Source organism: Hermetia illucens, chromosome 6 (assembly GCF_905115235.1).
Source record: "Hermetia illucens chromosome 6, iHerIll2.2.curated.20191125, whole genome shotgun sequence".
Lineage (NCBI taxonomy): Eukaryota > Metazoa > Arthropoda > Insecta > Diptera > Stratiomyidae > Hermetia > Hermetia illucens.
Genome location: NC_051854.1, coordinates 1,626,523 through 1,648,551, shown reverse-complemented (window position 1 = coordinate 1,648,551; position 22,029 = coordinate 1,626,523). Strand labels below are relative to the sequence as shown.

The 22,029-nt window shown below is 41.0% G+C and overlaps 4 protein-coding genes across 8 annotated transcripts in view; 2 read left to right on the top strand and 2 right to left on the bottom strand.

Annotated features, from left to right (window-relative positions):
* The window catches only part of LOC119658735, a 31,329-nt gene extending 29,113 nt beyond the window's left edge, over positions 1-2,216 (bottom strand). For all 3 annotated transcript variants that reach the window (XR_005250284.1, XM_038066400.1, XM_038066401.1), the window contains exon 1: positions 899-2,216. Coding sequence is in view for 2 of the 3 variants with exons in the window: in XM_038066400.1 (XP_037922328.1) it covers positions 899-1,052 (154 nt within the window). In the remaining variant the exon portion in view is untranslated. The remainder of the gene's footprint in view (positions 1-898) is intronic.
* Positions 1-22,029, bottom strand: part of LOC119658958 — a 113,296-nt gene that overhangs the window by 80,295 nt on the left and 10,972 nt on the right. The window contains exon 2 of the mRNA XM_038066831.1: positions 14,535-14,631. Coding sequence (XP_037922759.1) covers positions 14,535-14,631 — 97 coding nt within the window. The remainder of the gene's footprint in view (positions 1-14,534; positions 14,632-22,029) is intronic.
* LOC119658743 lies at positions 6,845-10,465 on the top strand. The gene is made up of 5 exons (XM_038066420.1): positions 6,845-6,961; positions 8,935-9,153; positions 9,254-9,735; positions 9,811-10,177; positions 10,245-10,465. Exons 2-5 carry the CDS (start codon positions 8,940-8,942, stop codon positions 10,436-10,438), a joined length of 1,257 nt encoding a protein of 418 aa, XP_037922348.1. The 5' UTR covers positions 6,845-6,961; positions 8,935-8,939; the 3' UTR covers positions 10,439-10,465.
* LOC119658742 lies at positions 14,493-19,000 on the top strand. 3 transcript variants are annotated; one of them, XM_038066416.1, is made up of 5 exons: positions 14,493-14,670; positions 17,483-17,701; positions 17,801-18,282; positions 18,356-18,722; positions 18,790-19,000. In XM_038066416.1, the coding sequence occupies exons 2-5, from the start codon at positions 17,488-17,490 to the stop codon at positions 18,981-18,983; spliced, it is 1,257 nt and encodes a 418-aa protein (XP_037922344.1). In that variant the 5' UTR covers positions 14,493-14,670; positions 17,483-17,487; the 3' UTR covers positions 18,984-19,000. The 3 variants fall into 3 exon arrangements, with proteins under 3 accessions (XP_037922344.1, XP_037922343.1, XP_037922345.1); XM_038066415.1 differs by having other exon boundaries at positions 14,494-14,697; XM_038066417.1 differs by lacking the exon at positions 14,493-14,670 and adding an exon at positions 16,924-17,015.

Genomic DNA, 22,029 nt, shown 5'->3' with positions numbered 1-22,029 from the left:
CGGCCTGGAGAGCACCCGAAGAAAACAGAGTTGGCGATAGAAGAAGAAAACGAGAGCGATAGTCTTCAGCTCGAAGGTAGCGAAACATTGTCCTAGATAACCAGATCGTTTCCAAAATAGTTAGACGTGTCCGAAAGTCTGTAAATTTATAGATCCCCGAAATCCGCACTTCCAAACAGGGTTCAAGGCAACGGATACTCCCGGTTTTCAGAGGTTGCGATTGCTGAATTTGTGGTGAAGTCATTCATCAGTAGCAGGAACAGCCGGCTCAAAAACCTTCTGGGATCGACCAAGGACCCAATCGATCTAATCTCAATTTCCTGCAAATATTACAGGAAAGAATATTACGTGCAAACACGTCTTGGAAAGCAACAGAAGGAAGTAGAGTTGGCGGAAGAAAAAGGGTGGACAGTCTTCAGCGCGAAGGTAGCGGAACATATTGTCCTAAATAACCAGATCGTTTCCAAGATAGTTGACGTGGTTGAAAGTCTGAACATTTATAGATCCCCGAAATCCGCACTTCCCAACAGGATTCAAGGCAATCATCCCGGTTTTCAGAGGCTGCGATTGCTGAAATCATAGTGAAGTGATTCATCAATCATAACTCCTGGCTCCTGACAATCCGGTTCCTTTTTTGTTATGATTGGGGCTAATCGGACACTTTAAGGTCACAGTGAAGACGGTACACAAACCTCCAAAAATGCTAAAAGTGCCATTTCCCTGCAATTAAGATGCGTTCCTAGATCGAGTTTGGATTGATTCATTTCCCAATTCTCCCCATTCCTAAGTACTACACAGTATTCCAACCCAAAGCTTTGCCCTTAATTGCTATTTTCCTTTTTTCTATAATATACCCTCTTTATTCAATCTTTCTAACCATTTCTTCTCAATTACTTACCAGACGACATGCACGCTTCCTCCGACCAACAGCTACAACCTAAGAAGGAGATAATGGCGGAGAAACTTCCGGATCCAGTAGCCGAAGATTCTGCTGATACTCTCGTGCCGGGGAACGATATTAGTGCTGCTCGCAGGACCTCTGCGACCGCCATTCCTACTGATCACGCAACTCAACTGGACGATACTCCACATCGACCCCATCTGCAGTTTCTCCATCAGAGAAGCATTGTCCTTTGTAGGGGACGAAACTGCCCAGAAATGTCAGACACTTTACACTTTATTATGGTTATAAAGTCAATTCCACGCAAATGTTGTGTTAACTTCCTTCCTCGTTCCCCTTTCAAGCACTACGAAAATCCGACTCCGCGGCGCTTCAAAGTAATTCAATTCCGACTCCGCGACAAAAACAAATAATTTTTTCCTAAAAAACGATAGGCCCAGGATTCGCACCAAACAAAACTGATCAGGACAAATGTTTTGGTGATCCTCAATCTGCACTTTGAGGCTTTGCTTAGATGTTCCTCAATCTGTATACAGACGCATTTCCTGTGCTTGCCAATATGTTCATCTGCTAGAGGATCTCAAACTATTTTTCGACCGATTGGTTTAAATATCCAATAAGATGGATTTGACATGCCACAAATGCGAATATGTCTCGGTTCGACATTTAAAAAAATCTAAGTCGATCTGTGTCGATTTTTCCATGGATCGAACGGCAAGGACTCGTTTTGAAGTCATTTCAAAACTTCCCGTCTGACATTTGAATGAACCGTTCGCAGTGATCGAACCGATTGGAATGTAATAGTTGATCTAGTCCATTTAGTTTATACTTCTTCCGAAGAACAGCTACAACCTTGAAAAAGGAAATAAAGACCGAGGGGCTACCAGATCCAGCTCAATGAAATTGCTGCTCATACTTTGTGCCAGACGACGATATTAGTGCTGCTCGCAGGACCTCTGAGACTGCGATTCCTACTGATCACGCAACTCAATTGGACGATCCTCTACATCGACCCGATCTGCAGTTTCTCCATCAGACGAGCATTGTTTCTTTGTACGGACCGAAACTGCCCAGAAATGTCAGACACTTTAACTACACTTTACACTTTATTATGGTTCTAAAGTTTCCACGTAAAATTGCACGTAATTGTTTCCTCGTTCCCCTTTCAAGCACGACGAAAATCCGACTCCGCGGCGCTTCAAAATAATTCAAATCCGACTCTGCGACATTCCGATTAAACAATTTTTTCCTAAAAAACGATAGCCGACAGAATTTTCAATTTATTCCAGCGCCCCCAGGATTCGCACCAAGCAAAACTGATAAGGACAAATGTTTTGGTGATTCTCAATCTGTACTTTCAGGCTTTGATTTGATGTTTCTCAGTCTGTATACCGACATCCTGTGTTTGCCAATATGTTCAACATCTAGACGCTCTCAAACTATTTTTCGACCGATTGGTTTAAATATCCAATAAGGTAGATTTAAAATGCCATAAATGCAAATATGTCTCATTTGACATTTAAAAAATCTAGTTCGATCTGTGTCGATTTTTCTATGCATCGAACGGCAAAGATTCGTGATGAAATCATTTCAAAACGTCCCGTTAGACATTTGAATGAACCGTTCGAAGTCATCGAACCGATTGAAAGGTACTAGTCGATCTAGTCCAGATCAGTTTATCGAAATTCAAAATTTACTAATTTGAGAACCTGTGTAGGGGTACAGATCGAGAAACCTCAAAACATTGGAGCCGATCCATCTTTTTCCTTGTTGGGTGTCCTGAGGGCCTAGTATTGTGGTCGAGTAAATTGAAATTTTGTCGGCGATCGCTTTTAACCGGGATACGGGCTGGGCAGAGATTTTCGACAGCAGGGAAGCTGCAAATGCATCACAACAAAACCAGCCTTTTGAAAAGGATTTGACAGTTGGAGAACATAACTTCTTGGCACTTTATTTAACGGAAAATTCGTCAAGAATGCAAAAAATAAAATAAACAAATAAAGAATCTGACATTTGATATTTTCGGCCCCTGAAAAGGACCAATGCTCGCCGAAGAACAGCAGATTCCGACTGAGAAACTACAGATGGGCTCCTTGTTGACGATCGTCTAACTGAATTACGAGATCAGCAAGAATGTTGATCGCAGAGGGTTTGGGAGATGCACTGATATCGTCGTTCGGCACCAATTTCGGCGAACTGGATCCGGAAGAAACTTCCCTAACCCTAACTCCGTTTTTAAGCTGCCGTTGATGTTCGAGTGAAACACGGATGTTGTCCTTTGAATAAATGGGAAGAAATTGTTCGAAGACTTGAACAAAAAGATGGAAGAATGGGAAATGCAAGTTACATTTCCACCCAAGGAAAGGATGTAATAAGCCAGTTTCGTTGTAATACTGCAGGAGAGAACAGAGTAATTGGAATCACCGTTAAGAGGTTGCTTTAGTGGAGACGCTGCATATCAGGCACAACTCAAGTTGGGAAGTGAATCATATTCCAATGAATATGGTAGCTGAAATGCGGTCTCTTTACAGGATTACTTCCCAATGAAATCAAGCTAAAATCTACTAACCCCATCAGTGACAGCTACGAGGAACCCAATAAGCGCTGTGGCGCTAAGATGCTACAAACTCCTAAGACCGTCACTGCTGTAGTAAGAGCAAGGGAGCTAGCGTCCGTAGCCTGGCTGTGGTTAGAGCTAGGCAATCAGGAAGAGAGGGGCGTGGCGTTTCTTCCCCCTTCTGCCGCAGTTTCGGCAATGCGAACTGTAGGATATGCCGAATCTGGCGGCATTGTCCCATATACGCCAGAGCCCAATACAGGCCGCCGTAATCTTATATGTGTTTATACGCGTCTGGCACAAGAGTTCTTGCGATTGGGGTTTGTTACAGGCGGGCCAAATCCTCTTTGACCTGACGCAGATGACGAGTCTTTGCCATCTGAAATCTACGGCTGCTAAGTATTGCGATTAAATTTCACCTTTAACAGTCGCCAGCGGGCACAGACTGTGCGCCCGAGGGAGTGTCCAGAGAAGACCACCGCCTGGCCAATGCGCCAGCCGGCTGGTTCCTATGACCGGGAACCAAGAGAAAGACGACTTTGCGCGAACCGACCAAACTACTCAGCGCGTTCCTGTATTGTCCCACCAGCCTGGAGGATATCGCCACAGAGTACAAGGCCTGTTACGCTTTGGGACTCTAGATCACGCCAAGCCATTGACAGTACTTCTGCTTTCAACAAACTAGCAAATCCTAGAAGGCCGTACGACTGGACTACGTTGTGTGTATCCGAGAAACCTCACGCACCGACTCCACAGACCGTTTTTGATCCGTAGGTGAACAATACTGTGTCATAGCCTCGCAACAGGTCGCGGTCTTCCACTCTGCCTTGGTTGGAAATTCCACAGCAAAGCTCCTCGTGAAGTTCAGCTTGCATATGGCGTAGTTCGTAATGAAAGTCCAGAGATACCGAGGTACTGCACCTAGGGTGTTACTATGGCCGTAGGGTTTCGCTGAATGAGAAAATGAAGTTTGTTCAAATAAATCTCAGTCATTGCAGAGTCGTCCAGGATTTGCTTGAGCAAGCCATCTACGAAGATCGCTGCCACTGTGGGGTGTGGGTTACAGACTCGACAGGTGAAGCGATGATATAGTCGTGCGGTCGAAAAGCCATACAATACACTATGAATCAATCAACCATTGGTTATGTGTGGGTGAAAATAGGTGGTAGATATGTTCATAGCTGCTACACCCCACCAAGCCTGACACTATTTGAATTCGTGGAAATGCTTGACAATCTAGTTCTCAAAGCAAAACGGAGAATCCCAATGGTGATTGTCAAGGACTTCAATGCTTGGTACTTGATGTAGTAGCCCAGAAACAAATACAAGGGGACGCAGTCTATTAGAAGCTTCTGGGCAGTTCGATATAGTCCTGGCCAACGAGGGTGATGTAACCCCTTTCGGAAAGAAAAGGATCTGCCCCAATCGTAGACCTAACTTTCGTCAGCCCTGCATTGGTAAGTGGTACATTCTGGTATGTCGGAGAGAACTACCCCCACAGCGATCACCTGGAAATGTTGTTTTTTTTAACTATAGGGGGATGCACAGAGTAAAAAATCATCATGTCCTGAACCGAGAACGATGTCTGCGAAAGCCAGATTAGACCAACCTAACAAAGCAGGCGCCTCTATAGAAAGAACTTTCCAACTCGCACAACATTCACCAGAGAGAAGCTACTGGAGGTTTGCGGTAGAATAGGCGTGAAGCCTAGGGCCTGGACGGAATACCAAATAAGGCTCTTAAGCTTGCCATGAAATCCAGAGGGGACATGTTTGCTGAGTTGTTCATGACCGAAGGGATATTTTCTGCAGCATGGAAGTGGCAGAAGTTGGTTCTACTGCCTAAGGTCAGTTCTGTGGAATATGCCAAAAACGCTAAAAAGACTTTCGGAAGTATCGTGGGCATTCCGACAGGCCATAATTCACTAGCAGGGCATATGTTGTGCGGCGTGTCCATCCCGTAATGAGGAAGCGGAATCCACGGAACATTTTCTGCTCCGCCTATGGACGTATCAGACATCAGATTTTTTATGCTGATGTGCTGCAACTGCAGCTTCATACCCACTAACGGAAATCCTGCGTTACTAAACAAATCCGGGATATTCCGTTAGACGGGGGAATCGAGTACAATGGACCACTAGGGTCTGAGTGCTCAGAGGGTTTTGCCTCTCCCTCAGTTCAAACACACACCCACAAACCCATATGATGGGGGTATGAAGCATAGATTGCCGCAACACCTTTAGGATATGTGGTTTCAGCAGACTTTTACCAGGGCACAAATAATAATGATAGGAAGTGATATTGTCTTTCTAAGGCAGAGTTGAAAAAAAGTATCCAGATACCACATTTTTTGTATTTGGCGAAATTATTAAAAGAAAACATGGAGCTCGGGAATAAGTCACAACAAAAGACTAGAAGGATGTTCAGTTAGTGATACCAAAAGATTTACAAAATTACTTAGATGCGCAGAGGAGCACTTCCAAAATGCGGACTCCAACATCCTTGGGGCAAGGTGAAATCACAATGGTGTCGTTCCAACTGGCGCTAATAGGCCAAAGAGCGCAGTATGTCGAAACACACGTGGGACAGTGTCCGGCACTTGTGCAAAGTAGGTCGAGGCACCTGGGAGAACACTTAATACCAGATGTAAGGTGAAAGATTTGGAAGTAGGGAATATACTAAAATTCCTAATGGTTATAGACCTGCTTGAGATACTATGATTAATAACCATTAAAAGGGGCAAAATAGTTCTTCAAGGACGCAGTGCAACAGAATAATAATAATAAATAAAATCACAAGATAGTTGGGGAGTTAATAGAGGAGCCAGATAACTGGATGGAAGGATGAGATACCTGGGCGGGACTGTGAGACCAGTTTGAGGTTCCCACGCCTGGATCGTTGAGTCTTCAATACTGGGCAAATATTCCTTACTGGGCTGAGTAAGAGCACAGGTACTTAGAAGGGGAGGGTACATAACAGGGAAAGAGATCTGATAGAAGGGTATAGAAGATGCTAAGTGCTTGGTCACACGTTAATGGAGAGACAAGTGGAGAGGGCGACTGATTGGCGCCACTGGCTGAGTTCAGACCTTAGAAGTTTGCCTTTCGAAAGTTAAACTTGCCAGGTCTACGCGTGGCAGGAGAGCGGAGCTGGATGATTTGAGCACCAAATTCGAAAGCAGGATGTTTCTGATTCCATTTGTATTTCATTTAGATAATCTATACGTATACGAATAGCAGGTTGTCCCAAAGAAGTTTTCTTACCTGTATCTTCTATTGGTGAGAAATTTTCTATCGTATCACGCTATTTTATAAAATTTCATCCCCAGCTATTATGAAATTAATCTAATCTAAGCATTTAGCAAATGTCATTGCAGCGTTGGAATTTGATAATTTAAATCGAAAGTGCAAAACTCAGTGCAGAATTTAGTCAAGCCAGTCTTCAAGGTGTTTTCTAACAAAACATTTGACACAGTGAGAAGTTCTCTCAGTAAATTATTTTAAGGTAAATTTTCTCATTAAATTATTTCCGATTTGTTGCGTTTTTACTTTTGGCCCATTAAAAACTGTTCGGGGTTCATTCTATTCGCGTCTTCCGTATCAATGCTCTTCAACTGAAAACTAAAGATTTTTTTTGTATATATATTCCTCAAGAATAAGCATAAGTTTAACAGATCGCTAGCCCCTTCAATAAGTGAAATATTCATTTCAAATATTCCAAATTTCACTGTTCCAAACTCTCATCCCCAATTTTGTCCTTGGTTGTGTTTTATTAAATGTATCTGTTTTTACTCGCAAACAATTGCTTGCGATTAGGTTGATTAACATTTTGTCTGAAAGGTTACTGGCGGCAAATGTAATCGGAGGTGATAGGAGTAGCAGCAGAATCATCAGGTAGTAAAAAGGTAGCGGTCAAGAAGTTAAATGGGATTGTGGTGTGGTGAAGGTGGAAGATCAATTGTGAATTTATGGATGTGAAATATCATACCAACCAGTTAAGGAGCAACGATCCCTCATACTTTAAGACGCGTACTGCTCCTCTGTAGACCAGACCCAAAGTTAAAATTATTAGTGTATACTCTAGAACAAGTCAGCCCTTCACGAGCAGACTCACCTCAGCCCTGGGATTACTATGACCAAAAGTGGCACACCAACCCACTTCAAACTCTCTAAACTCCAAATCGCTCAACATTTACGGATAAAAATAAACACGGGCAACTTCAAGGATGTCGCTAATACAAGCATTGGTGTGCAAATTGGCTATAGTTGCACATCCACCTCAGCATTTACTTTGCAGTCCTAGTTATTATATATAAATGTTGTTCTGGATTCAAAATACATTAGTGTCATGGACCCACGTTGGGCGCCATACGTACTGAAACCTGAGTGATTTATGGATTTCGAAATTCTACCCTTATGCAAACCCGTCGAGAGGATAAAGGTAGGAAGTGATTGCCTCGGTCCGGGGTTTTTTTTTCTGGGGATCCCGAAACAATGGCTCTCACTCATAAAATCATATTTATTGCGCTACTTAGCTGGGCCCGCAATTTTCCTGCAGTTGTTTCTGATTGATAAAAAGATTTATTGAATCGATAAGAGTTACACACCTACATACGTTCTGAGAAGATTAACAGAGGTTAGATATCATATCACTTTCAAGAATATTTTCAATTGCGTTACGCAACTAGGGAATAAAGTCTTTTGGATGCATAAATACCTTATTTTAGATTTTTCGCACAAATGGCTATACGATGGCGGTTCAATAAGTACCCATGTTAGAAATAAACCACCATTTTTTCAATTTTTTTTTTATTTATCAACATAGTATCCTTTTAGAAAAAGGCACTTCTCCGAACGTTCCTGCCATTTTTCAACCCCTCAAAAGATAGGATTTGACAAACTCTCCAAAATACGTCTCGTTTGAGAATTTTTCTTCCCGCGAGTCATTTCTTCATGTTAGGGAACAAAATGAAGTCGCAGGCAGCCAGTTCGGGTGAATAGGAGGGTGCGGTAGCAACTCATAACGCAGTTCATGCAGTTTAGAGGCGACAACTTCGAATAAATGTGCTGGAGCGTTATCGTAGTGAAACAGCACCTTCTTTTTCGCCAAATGCGCCCGTGTCTCCTTCAATTTGTTTGTCCAAGCGGTCCATTAATTCGCTGGAGTATTCTCCAGAGATCTTTCCCCATTCGAGTCCCAAAAAACCGTCGCCATGACCTTTCCGGCCGATGGGACGTCTTTGCTTCTTTGGAGCAGATTCACCGTGAAAAATCCATTGTTTTGATTGTTGCTACGTTTCTGGTTATACAAGGATGACTCAAGGTTTCATCCAGGGTGACAGCTCGAAAGGCGCATATTACCAGTAACTTAAATAACTACATTCTGAGTTATTCGGATGCAAGGCAGACGAACAGACTTTGACGCAATTTAATATGATCCTAAACTAAATATTAATCAGATCTTTTCCACTTCCATAGATACAATGGTTGAAAACGGAGATGTTAGTAACAATAGTGAGAAACTAAATGCCGCCGATGATGGAATCAAATTGGTAACTGAAGACTTATTTCATGATATCCTGGAAAAACAATTTGGAGAGTGTATTATCAGAAAGTTTGGTGTAACGCCCAGTTCAAGTGCTGGCGAAAACTATGTGTGTTCAATGTATCGAGTGACGATTGAAATTGAAAAAGAAGGTATGGATTCAACGACCATCAAATTTTCGATTCCCAGTTTCCTTACTGCTTACACTGAAAAGTTTTCTTGTATAAATTGAGTTTCTTATTTCTCATTTAGATGGAACTGAAGATTCAGTAAGATACATTATTAAAATGATGCCACCCAACGATCCAACCGCCGAAATGAAAAAAAGTTTAGGTATTTTCCCAAGAGAAGTTGAAATGTACCAGAAAGTTGTCCCCCAATTTGAGGAGGTTTTCCTGGAAAATGGTATTAAGACTACCTTCTCCCCAAAGTGTTGGAAGGTGCTTCATGATCCTGAAATGTTCATTATGGAAGATTTGGGAGCGAGAAAATTCGCTAACATAAATCGTCGCAACGGAATGGATATGGAACATGTCAAAATGGTTCTATCAAAATTGGCAGAGTTCCACGGCGCTTCAGTTTGCCTTTTAGAAAAAAATGGTCCTTTCTCGGACAGGATAATGGCCTCAATGTACAGTCATGAGTATTTCCGGGCAATGCAGCCGATATTTTGGGGAAATATCTTAAAAAATTTGCGAATGTGGAATAGTTGTCAGGAATATGTGCATCGGATGGTAAGTTGTTACTTTTGATATCTTTTATAGTTCGAAAGCCTCGAAACTGACTAGTAATTCCGTAATGATTTCCAGGAAGAAATGAGTGACAAGGTGTTTGACCTCCAGATGAATATATATGAACCCAACCCAGATGAATTCAATGTAGTTTTACATGGAGATCTATGGGCGAACAATATAATGTTTCAACATGATGAAAATGGTAAACCCAAGGACATTTTGTTTGTCGATCTTCAAGGTTCACGATATGGTTCCCCCGTGCAAGATTTGATATATTTCATTGTCACGTCCACTGAATATTCAATTAAACTAAAGGAATTCGATTATATGATCAAATATTATCACCAAGAATTAGTTAAAAATTTGAAACTCCTCAAATATCCCAAAGCCCCTCCCAAGCTGATGGACCTGCATATTGCGGCTGTGAAAAAATCGTTCATTGGTAATATTTCTCGATTTAAATTTAATGGTTTGTGACAACCCAGGATGTCTCCTTCCTACAATTCCAGGTGTTTTTGTCAGTTGCAGTGTCCTGCCCATCGCACTGCTCGAGCCTAATGATGACGCCAATATGGAGAATTTCTTGAAAGATGATGAGACCGGAAATAAATTTAAACAGGCCATGTACTTGAATCCGAAGCTTATAAAAGCATGTCAAGCGATATTCCCTTTTATGGAGAATAGAGGGGCTTTTGAAATTTAATTTTCAAAAATAAATATTTAATATGTTCCTGTTTATTTTATTATAAATTTGTTGCTGCGAAAATTGAACCTAAATCTAAGATTGTACCCATCCAAGGTGTTACCGAAACAGACTTCTATAAATATCGGGCAAATCCTGCAAAGAACCCATGCTATGTCCGGCATTCGGCTCGTGATGACCTTTGCGATGCCTTGGATTCGACAGTTATCTAATCCATATTCCAGGCTCTGAGGTATTGGCACCCCAATGCGAGCGCACTAATAAAGTGGTATTCCAACCTTTCATGACTGTCGCCAAAAACTTTATTAGTTTGGGTTCAATGCGATACACACGTAGGATATCGATTAATCAGGTGTGCGGGACACTGGCATAAGCCTTGGATTAATTGATATAGGAAGTAAATGAATTGCTTTAGCCTCTAGTTGCTTGCCCTGCAACTACCGGGTCGATAATGAGTTGCTCTTTGCATTTCCTTCACCCGACTCACCAGTCCTTCTGCTACTCGGACAGAATGTTGTTGGTCTCGAGGATCGCATTGACCCTTCCACTAATAATGGATATTATGCATTTATAGAGGGTTGATAAGCAAGTAATCGGGCTTGTGTCTGTGGGGTTCTGCGCCGTATGCTTTTTAGGTAGGTAATTCCCGTAGTGAGGAAGGGCGGAAATTCCTCCGCTCGAATAATCACCTGATTTGTGGCGGTGGGCAGGGTACGTCCAACGAATGAGCGACGATTGCATGTCTAAAAAGGTTATGAACGGACGACGTGTCGACAGAGCGAGGCTACGAGGAAGACCGAGAGCACAATGGGAAATCAAAATATATACGGCCGTCAAGCAACTACTGGGTTTCCAAGATTGGAGACGTGGTCCCGTGACCGAAATAATTGATGATCCAGGATCCAGGAGGCCAAGGGCCGACGTCGGGCTGTAGTGCCTCAAAGATGATGATGATTGCTACTAAATTAACACTTGTTGTTTTCCTTGTTTAAATACTTCTTTGGTTTCTAACTTGAGGAATATTATGTTCGTAAGATCAATAATGATAAAGCCTTGCTCTTGTTTTGTACTTTTTCCTAGTTGGTTCCCCGTGATTAAAGGCATTACTGCGTTGGGTTAGTTCTTATCGGCGCTTATATTTAATCTAAATGATAATATTTCTTGCAGTAGTATTCCCTTTTTTTTGCAGTGGTATTCATAATCTTCTTCTGGACATTGTAGAGATCACATGTTTACTTTGATTAGTTTGCAGTATTTGTGTTATTCACAATATATTGACACCAATTTCAGTAGCTTTTTCCAGTATTAAATGCGTAAAATGTAATGTCGCTCTCTGTGTAACAAACAGAAAAGACTGCTTTCTAAATTATCATGTAAAACAGTAATAATTATAAGTATCGATGTACTCTAATAAAATCACTTCAAAAATGTTCTATAAATATTTTTTTCTCTTGAAATCCCGTTGTAGCCACATCCTTTTCTCCTAAAGAACTAAATTGATTTGAGGAAACAAATTGATCTATAATTACAAGTCAATAATTGTCAAAGAAAAGGCAAACAAATAATTTAATCCGACGTTTTCATATTTGGGACTGAAGGGGTTAAGACACGAATTCAGTTTGCGATCACAACCTGAGCTCTTCTGTAGCAAGCAGCAACGATACTAGTCTTTACTGAGTGCATTACTCAGTATCCAAACTGGTGGATGCAGAATCTACCTATATAAAGCTCTACTGAACTAAGGAGTACGACACTCGAATTGAAGCCCGAGATTTCTGTCCGCTTGGGCCACAATCATTACCCCCATCCGATTCCGACTAATGGGGCTGAAAACACATGCCCCAGGAATTCTCCTGAAACATATGAATTCAGGACTTTTTGATCAAAACCATTTCAAATGAGCCTTCGTGCTAACTCGGATGTGATAATTAAGCCTTGGAGTATTAGCCTACTGTATCACGACTAGCAAATCAAAGTGAGTGCAACGTTTCCGGATGCCACCCCGTGGAGTTTCTCTTTGGTCACTTGGTCTCAGTCGGTGGGATTGCTGCCCCGTTTACTTCCTCGCCATTTTAGAGCACCGACATCGGCGATATAGTGAAGCGCGGCACATCATATTATACAATACACCAGGTTATATTCCGGTTTAAGATTATCTAAGATAATCTCTTTTGAAGCTGTCAAATGCTTCCTCAAAATTCCCACTTGCTGCTAATAGGTAGTGTTCCGGTGACTCTTCTACACCTTATTTTTTACTCCTCTATCTACGCCGACAATTTTGTCTAAAGTGACCTGAGTTTGCCTAGCAATGTGATTGCTCAATGACTTGTACTTTGCCCCCCAGCAAAGGCACAGGAGCAAGGAAATTTTATATAATGACAGGTAGATAATCGAAGTGCTCAAAGGACCCCCACATTCCCAGGCCTGGGTTGCACAGAGGGATGAAAGCGCGTGTTGGCGGAGCACTTCGGTGAAGCTAAAAAATTTGCGGACCTTCACGGTCAATTTATCCAATTTTTTAGCTCTTTCCTCTAGGTCGTCTCCAACCACTCAGGATAGTCGTGTGACCATCGCAATATCAATCAGTTCCTTAGATCCTTAGGTTGTAGAAAGGATCACCCTTTGCAGTTTACCTGAATATCCTGAAATTCTCGCACAAACTGATTCGGTGCATGCTCTATCCTAAGTCTCTATATTTTCTATATTGTGAAAGTTTTTAGAGGGTCCTTCGATTGAAACTTCACCGGTCTTATCACAAAAAGATCCTTGTTTACTGGTTACGATTCTTTAGGCCAACCACTAATTATCCCTTATTATTCTCACTGGTTATTGTCGGCTGAACTATCACCTAGGAGAGCTAAGGACATCTACGGACACAGCCTGCAGGTTTTGTGAGGAGGAGGACGAAACCTCTATACACGTCCTGGGACAGTGTCCGGCACTTGTGCAAAGTAGGTCGATACATCTGGGAGAACACTTAATACCAGATGCAAAGCTGAAAGATCTGGAAGTAGGGACTACTACTAAAGTTCCTAACGGTTACAGGCCTGCTTGAGATACTATCATCAATAGGTACACTATAACCAGTAAAAGGGACACAATAGTTCTTCAAGGAGGCGGTGCGACTTTCCCTTAACAGAATAATAATAATAATCCCGTATTATATGGAACACGGCATCAGCCCAAAATTGGAATCACTCTGACATAATCAAAAATAATCTACGAAAACAATAAAATGTATTTTTTGCAAACTCATCATGTCGTTATGAATCTAATCGTCCAAAATGAAAAATTGTAAGTCATGGTTTATCAGCATTTTCAACGCAACATCGAAATGGCCTTGTGGTTATGAATTGCTGATCCAAAAATTCACTAAGTGGTCATTTAGACACAAGCAAATGACTGCTTGAGACCCAGATAAGATTTGGAAAGTCATTATGAATTCTTTGGGGACGATTTACCATTATCGTTATCAAAACACGTGTAAAAGGTCATTGAGGTAAGTGATAACCAAATTTTCGTACCTTTCGATGCCGATTAATCAAACCTTTAATTCTGATTCATTATCTAAAAATTGGGTGGCAAAATCACTTGAATGCACATTAAATTATAATATTTTGGATGATAAAAGTATCTACATATCTATCTGCAACGCATGTATTTTGATCTTAGGGCGATATATTTACATTTTTTATAATCCTTCCATAGATGTTACATATTGTGTGTGACAATAAAAACAGAATAGGCAAATATTCGCTGGATTGAAGGTGAACCATTGTCCACACTCTCCTGAATTTTTTATCCAAATGGTATGCACAAAGTACGCCGCACGACAGATGCGGCAAAAGATTCATCTCAAGAGAAACAAACTCGCTCCACGTGTATTATATTTAGATAATTTAGATACATATAAATAGCAGGTTGCTTCAACGAAGCTTTTTTATCAGTATCTTTGATTTGTACGTATCTTTCTAATGTATATTGTCTCATCTCAGACTAACAAAAATTTTATCTAATCTAGTAATTGCGTTGCGTCCACTCTGCATGGAATACACAATCAGTGTTTATATCTAAACAGTCAGCAATTGGTACTTACCTTTTGGGAATTCGATGAATTAAGCCGAATGCGCAAAATTTAGTATTGAATTTGAATGAAGTTAGTTCAGTCTTTACGGTGCTTTCATGCAAGACATCTGAAACAGTGAAAAGTTCTCTAAGAAAGTTATTCTAAGGTAAAGTGTTTAGTGCTGTTTTTCAAAGTAAGTGCTTAATCGTTTTAGTAAATCTTCGTAAAACCAGTCTTTTCAACTTCTAAGATTTTAAGAGTTTGCACTTTACTCATCACTCAATTAAAAGCTGGACAGAATTCCTGCTTTTCATACCTTTCTTTTAAGACGTTTTTTTCATTATTATTGGCGCAAGAGATTTCCTCCGGCATTCAAGCATGTCCCCAATGCTTTACTCTTCCTTATGACAATTATATCGTCTGTTCAAAAAAGTTGGCTGATGGTTTCATCCGGGACAGAGGCAATGCATCAGATGCTGCCTCACCTCTGTCCTGAAAGCAGCGCCAGCGCGACGTGAGTGCGACTTATAATGAAGTGAGATCCGTCGTATGTTCACACATAGACTAGAACCAAGGGAATTTTTTGTTGAGGATGCGGAGAGTCCTAAGTCCGCATCCACTTAATGACGGACCGGATGCCGCTTTTTTGGGCTAAATATCCAAATTTTTTTTATTAATCTGTCATCAATGGATGCAGACTCAGGACTTCCTGCATCCTCAACAAAAAATATCGCCTCCTGTTTTTCGTCTTAAACACTGATAATTTTATAAAACTTGTGTTAAACAGTGATTTTTCCCGACTCATCAGCATTATAGATTCTATGTAGCGAATAATTTATTTCTCAGATTTCTGTCTCACACAAATCGAAGAAGTCTTCACCACATCAGGATTAAAGCCCTTTAGTTCTGCTGAAGAAACAGTTTGTTGTATCTTAACGGATAACTCAGGAATTCTTCATATGAAGTTAGCTAACGATTTTCTACCTTCTTAATTTGTGAAATAGCAAATTTCGAAACTATTTTCATAACGATCGCCTCTGATAGAGAACAACTTCACGTGGTGGTGGTTTGTAAAATGTGCTCACTACCGACTTTCAACCACGTCAGTCGATATAAACTGAACAGTCTGGGAAGACTTCCTCTCCCACTTGCGGGACTGTGGTCTCATACTTTGGATCAGTGATAGTAGACGTTAAATCGGTGTCGGACTGTTGCTCATAGCTACCGCACGGCACGCTTCAATGGGATAGGAATCGATTTCTGACAAGATCATCCCCTCGATATTTCCGTCCAAGTGAAGGAGTATCACAATTGAGTAGCGCTACCCACAAATTGTGATTTCTTATTTAGATGAAAAGGATACTTTGTACGAGTAGCTCAGTAGTTCAGGAGAGGCTTCATAATGGTAGCAATACAATCGTGATGGGTGATTCAAATAAGGTGAACTGAGTGGATATTTATTGGTACCTACCAACGGAAGCGACGAAATGCTGCTTCCAAGAAGGTGTGCTATTATCGCTTCCGTGGAGTATGTTGCACGGTTCACTTTCCTAAGATGATACGTGTAAATCTTGTAATGAGGAAGCGGGATCCACGGGACATTTTCTTTTTAAGTGTCTCGCCTATGGACCTACCAGACGTCAACTTTTTGGTGCTGACGTGCTCCAGCTGCAGCAAGTAGCATCACATCCGCTATCAGAAATCCTAAAATACATCAAGTCATCCGGCATTTTCCGGGGAAATCGAGTACAATGGACCACTATAGTCTGAATGCTCTGAGGCTTTGCCCCTCTTCCACCAACAGTATATGGGGAATATCTTCGGCATGCGGGTTAGATACCCGTTCACATGTCGATCAGAAAGCGGAAGTGGCAATGGATGCATCACCCACCGAGAAAGGGCAACAACTGCATTACAAGTTATGTCATGCAATGGCACAGAAAGATGCCGCCTTCTCTTTGGTATAGTTTCAGCACTTCGTCCTGTTTGAAGATTAAGAGAGTCCTAAGTCCGCATCCAGTTCATGTCGCACTGGACCAATTGGGACGAAACTTCCCCTACATTTGTTTTTTGAGCTAAATACCCACAAATTCAAAAAAATCTAAAAAGTCACTGGAGGCTCCGTCTAGAGCAGAGGCAATTCATCAGACGCTGCCTCACCTCTCCTCTTTTCGTTACCACCTAGCTTTTGGTCTGTATATATAAAGCGGATTTCACTTGGATATAATTCGCACTCATGTCGTGTTTGCGATTAGACGTGGTTAACTCGCTATGCCCCTTGGGGTTTTATGGCATTCATAGATTATTAATCGTTTATCGAGATAATTAGGAGACAGCGATAGCGTACCGGTTCGCATTTCTCTAAATTTGCCCTTTAGCCAACGTTTTATTTACAACGAAGTTATAACAAAGGCTTTTCTTTTCATGGACTTTCAGATAAGCATCGTAACTCGGTGACCCCGCGGCTTGCCTAGACTGTTTTGTGAAGTTTTTCTTGGAAACTCGTAAGAGGTGGTAAAAGTAAACTCACTTTATTTCTCTTCGCGAAATGCCGACCATACATCTTTTATGCAATAAGAGGTTCCACGCTCACTGAGCCTAAGATACTCCTGAGGACTCGATGTTTGAAAGCATTGATTTTTTGTTCCCTGACCTAGTTCATCAGCCAGGTCTCGCTGCATTGTACAGAACAAGGCGAATCAAAACATTACTTACTATATTCCTGTCCACATTTTTATTTTTCGGAATTAGCAGGGCAACAATCTGTTGCTAAGCATCCTGTTGGTTGGTTTTATATCTTTACTTGACCTCTAAACTGACTCATTGTCGTTCTTAGCAATTTAATCGATTTCGCTGGGATGCGCGATTTTTTTGAGACTAATAGGCAAATGAGTAGAAAACCGGCAGATAAAAGAGCGGATAATTTAAAAAGGATTTTCTAGAAAAAAATAACAATCAAATCTACCTTAATTCTACAGGTAAAATGACCGCAAACGGAGATGCTAGTGACGATAGTAAGAAATCAAATGGAGTCGACTCCGGAATGCAGCTGATAACTGAGGAGATTTTCCATGATATCCTCGAGAAGCAGTTTGGAAAATGCACCATCAAAAAGTTCACCGTAGCGCCCAGCTCAAGCGCTGGTGAAAATTATCTGTGTTACATGTACCGTGTTACCATTGAAGTCGAAAAAGAAGGTATGGTTTAGGGGGTACACTTCACCTCCCTTATATGATACAAATGCAAATTATGGTGGTTTAACTTGAATTTCTTATTTCTCCATTTTTATCATTTAGATGAAACTAAAGATACAGTTAGATACATTATTAAAATGATGCCACCCAATGATCCAAGTGCCGAAATGAAAAAAACTATGGGCATTTTTCCAAAAGAGGTTGAAATGTATCAGAAAGTTGTGCCCCAACTAGAGGAAGTTTTCCTGGAGCATGGTATTACGACTACCTTCGCTCCAAAGTGTTGGAAGGTAACAGATGATCCTGAAATGTTAATTATGGAGGATTTGGGAGCAAGAAAATTCGCCAATATGAACCGTCTCAACGGAATGGATATGCAACATGCCAAAATGGTTATATCAAAATTGGCACAGTTTCATGCCGCCTCGGTTTGTATTTTAGAGAAAAATGGTTCATTCTCAAACCGAATAATGGCTTCAATGTATAATGAAGCGTACTCCAAAAAAATGCTACCCATCATGTGGGGGAATATTATAAAGAATTTACGATTGTGGAAGACTTGTCAAGAGTATGTGGATAAGATTGTAAGTTTTTAATTTTTATGTTGTTTTGATAAATAGAAGAACTTGGAGCTAGTAATAAAATGGTCATTTTTAGGAAGGAATAAAAGACAGAATCGCGGACCTCCAGAAGATAGTATATGATCCAAACCCAGATGAATTCAATGTCGTTTTACATGGAGATTTATGGGTCAACAATATAATGTTCCAACATGATGAGAATGGACAACCCAAAGACATTTTGTTTGTCGATCTTCAGCTATCAAGATATGGTTCTCCAGTGAACGATCTAATATATTTCATTTTCTCTTCCACTGAATATTCAATTAAAGTCAAGGAATTTGATTATATGATCAAATATTACCACCGGGAATTGGTGAAAAATTTGAAACTGCTCAAATATTCTAAGGCCCCACCCACGCTTATGGATCTGCATATTGCGGTTTTGAAAAAATCCTTCCTTGGTAATGTCACTTGATTTGCATTTAATAATTTGTGATAATCTTTTATGTTTCCTTCCTACAATTCCAGGCATTTTTGTTAGCTGCGGCGTCATGCCCATCGCACTTCTCGACCCCAATGAGGACGCTAGTATTGAGAATTTCCTGAGTGACAATGAGGCTGCCAGTAAATTTAAGCAAGCTATGTACCTAAATCCGCGACTTATAAAGTCGTGCGAGTTGATATTTCCTTTTCTAGATAATAAAGGAGCTTTTGATGCCTAGTATTCAAAATTAAATAATTCAAAGTGTAGCTGAATTTGGTGCTCTCAAAGTCTAATTTAGACAGTAGACTTCAACCTGAAAACCACTGTTATGAATATCGCTTTTATATTGATTAAAAGTAACAAGTCATGTTCTAACCGTGCTCTAGGGCTATTTTAACAAGGAGCTCCTAACATCCCAGGTTTGAACTGTGACCCATCCACTCCATAGTTGTAGTAGTTGCGTGGTATCCTGGCCTTTGTCATCATTCCATCTAAAGTAAGGTTTTTTTGCATCTTATTATTGTACTATAGGTACTATGCTATATAATTTACTCATCCGGGTAAGATGGGTCACCGACATTGCAACGAATTTTATCTACAACCAAATGATTGTGATAGTTATCGTTCCGATGCTTGTAGTTCTTCTAAATAAAAATAAAACTAGGTAGCTAGCTATCTAGTTTTATTTTTAAATGATTGTGTATGAGGCTAAAATTCTTCCTTTGAACTCGACAATGATTCTTTCATTTTAACACCTTTTAGCTTTCCCAATTACCCTTCTCATTTTGATAATTCCTACCCCCTATTTATACGGAATATCTAATATTTAAAATAGTTAATTTTAGTAATTTTTAAAAATCCTAACAATTGGTCGCTTTCCCCTAAATCTAGGAACCCACTTTCATTAGAACAGATATATATTTTACTTATTATTAAATTTCGAATGGTGCAAGTGAAAATTGATCGGGCAAATCGTTTGTTGATCCCTTTGTTTGTACACAAACTTGCCCACAGTACCCATCATTAGATGCAGGGAAAGCGATTCGCCTGGAAAGTTCAGTTTTTATTTAAGACATTTTTATTAATCTCTTTTTATTTATCTTTCTATAATAAAATATATTTTAATTCCTTTATTATTTTACTTGTCATAATTTTGTCAGATGCACAATTTTACTTAATACAGTCAAACATTTCGACTCGGACGGTTATATCTACTTAAAAGATAGATTCGTGTAATGCACCGACGTCATAACAGTTCTGCCAGAAATGAGATGATCCAACGTCTTTAATGCTGAACCACACATTCACATTCCGCTCCTTCATCACGAGCATTATATGAGCTTGGATGGCGACCACGCCGTGCTGAATAACACACATAAATCCCTCCGTCTCAGCGAAGTGCTCCCCAGCACACAGCCACCTCTTCGACAAATGACCAATTCCAAAGATAATTCACCTGTTTTCTCTGCATTGTCTTCAATATCCCTTCATCAATTCGCTCTTGGTCTGACTTTAACTCACTGAGAATATTGAAAGATCGTTACGTGGAGTTAGCCCAAAGTGCGCTTTACAAGCAGACACATGCACGGGACTCACTTGCTCTTTGCTGTAAAACTAAACGTGTAGCGAGTCGACCTGGTGGCCTTTAACCTAACTCCGCAACCCTTCTACCCCTCGGACAGAATTTTGTTGACCTCAAGGTGCGAATTGACCCTTCCACTAATAATAATCGCAGCAAATAATCGATCTAGTGTCTACCGGGTCCCACACTGTGCCCTTCTTAGGGATAAGGTAGGTAATTTCCGGAGTGAGGAAGGGTGGAAATGCCTCCGGCAGAATAATCACCTGATTCATGCTGTGTGCCAACCGACTGTGTATACTGGTAAATTTTTTGTACCAGAAATCCTCCACCCGACCCGGGTGTTTATAGTTTGTCTTCAATAACATCTCCAAAATTCATTCAAGGCATAGTGGCCAGGGCAAGTGCCTTCAGCGGTTATCTACTCAGCATGCTGGGCAGGTAAGCCCTAAAGTCCACCCCGATATTCTTTCGCCTCAGTCACCGAAAACTACACTGTCTGGACGTTCTCTTGGGATTCGTAGAGAGATCATCATTGATTTGAGATAGAATTCTCGGAGTTGCTTTGCAAATGATCCATTTCAGAGAATTCTGTACACGCACATTCGAATTCGTAGCGAACCTCAGGGAAAACTACTGGCGATTGGTGGTGAAGATTACTAAAACTGTTGCTTACAGTGCGACGAGATTTTGTTGATATTGATCGACTCTTTGGTCACCAATGTTCGCGATGAACTCAAGTCATACACGCTTCGTGATGATGGCCGGGGATTGTATCGCTACAAGTAATAAACCTCCGCTATTGCGTACTAGGAGCGAATGATAAAGAGCATCATTTCCTCAGTCCACTTCATCCGCTGCCTACGCGAACCTGCTGAGGCGATCGCTAAGGATCGATGGCGAAACAATTACAGCAGGCGGAGCCATGCTCCTAGTCATCGCGGAACCGCCCACAATCAGCGATTTTGACGCCGTGCCGTTCATTACGGGAGCCTGACCAAGTCAAATGGCATCCGCCGTTTATCCTTACCGGACTCGAAGTTGCTTTTTCTGCTCATTTTTGGATTTACATTTTATACCTAACTGCCAGGTGTGTTGATAGCTTCCTACAGCCATTCAGACTGAAACTATCGATTGAGGATGCGATCAGACATGGATCATCCATTTCGATCGCGGCACTTGGGTTCGAAGTTTTACGGCAACACGTGCGCGATCGAGCCGTTATTTTTTGTTTGTTGTTTCAATTCCTATTTAGCTCGCTTGATTGCATTTTCAGGTCCAGCTACGGACCCACGCATCAGCAAATAACACGTGAAATTTTGTATGATGACATGTGGGGGATCGAAGTGTTCAAAGAACCGCCCCCTCCTCACTATATTCCCGAGCCTGGCTAGCTTAGAAGTATGCGCGCCAACTGAACAATTCGATAAAGCTTCAATATTTCCGGGCTGGCCTTCACGGTCATTTTCACCATCTTTTTAGGTTTTTGGGATAGTTCTCCCATTTTGATGGTTGACTTGCAAGCACCTTTAATTTCTTTTATGATGGGGTATACCATAATATAGAGAAATCATTTTTACTTGGAGCAGTTTCCACCTCCCCGCCTAGACAATTGTAAATTTCCTTTTGTCATAGTGCACGCTATGCTGCACGTTCAGAAGTTCGTCTCGGAGCCAGAATACAACCGCATCACGTTCGACCCCTC

Excerpts from the sequence above, each read along its gene's own strand:
- LOC119658742 (XM_038066416.1), top strand. The coding sequence starts at position 17,488 with ATGACCGCAAACGGAGATGCTAGTGACGATAGTAAGAAATCAAATGGA. Across the intron at positions 17,702-17,800 it reads CATTGAAGTCGAAAAAGAAG|ATGAAACTAAAGATACAGTT; the intron begins GTATGGTTTAGG and ends TTTATCATTTAG. Across the intron at positions 18,283-18,355 it reads AAGAGTATGTGGATAAGATT|GAAGGAATAAAAGACAGAAT; the intron begins GTAAGTTTTTAA and ends GGTCATTTTTAG.
- LOC119658743 (XM_038066420.1), top strand. The coding sequence starts at position 8,940 with ATGGTTGAAAACGGAGATGTTAGTAACAATAGTGAGAAACTAAATGCC. Across the intron at positions 9,154-9,253 it reads GATTGAAATTGAAAAAGAAG|ATGGAACTGAAGATTCAGTA; the intron begins GTATGGATTCAA and ends TTTCTCATTTAG. Across the intron at positions 9,736-9,810 it reads AGGAATATGTGCATCGGATG|GAAGAAATGAGTGACAAGGT; the intron begins GTAAGTTGTTAC and ends AATGATTTCCAG.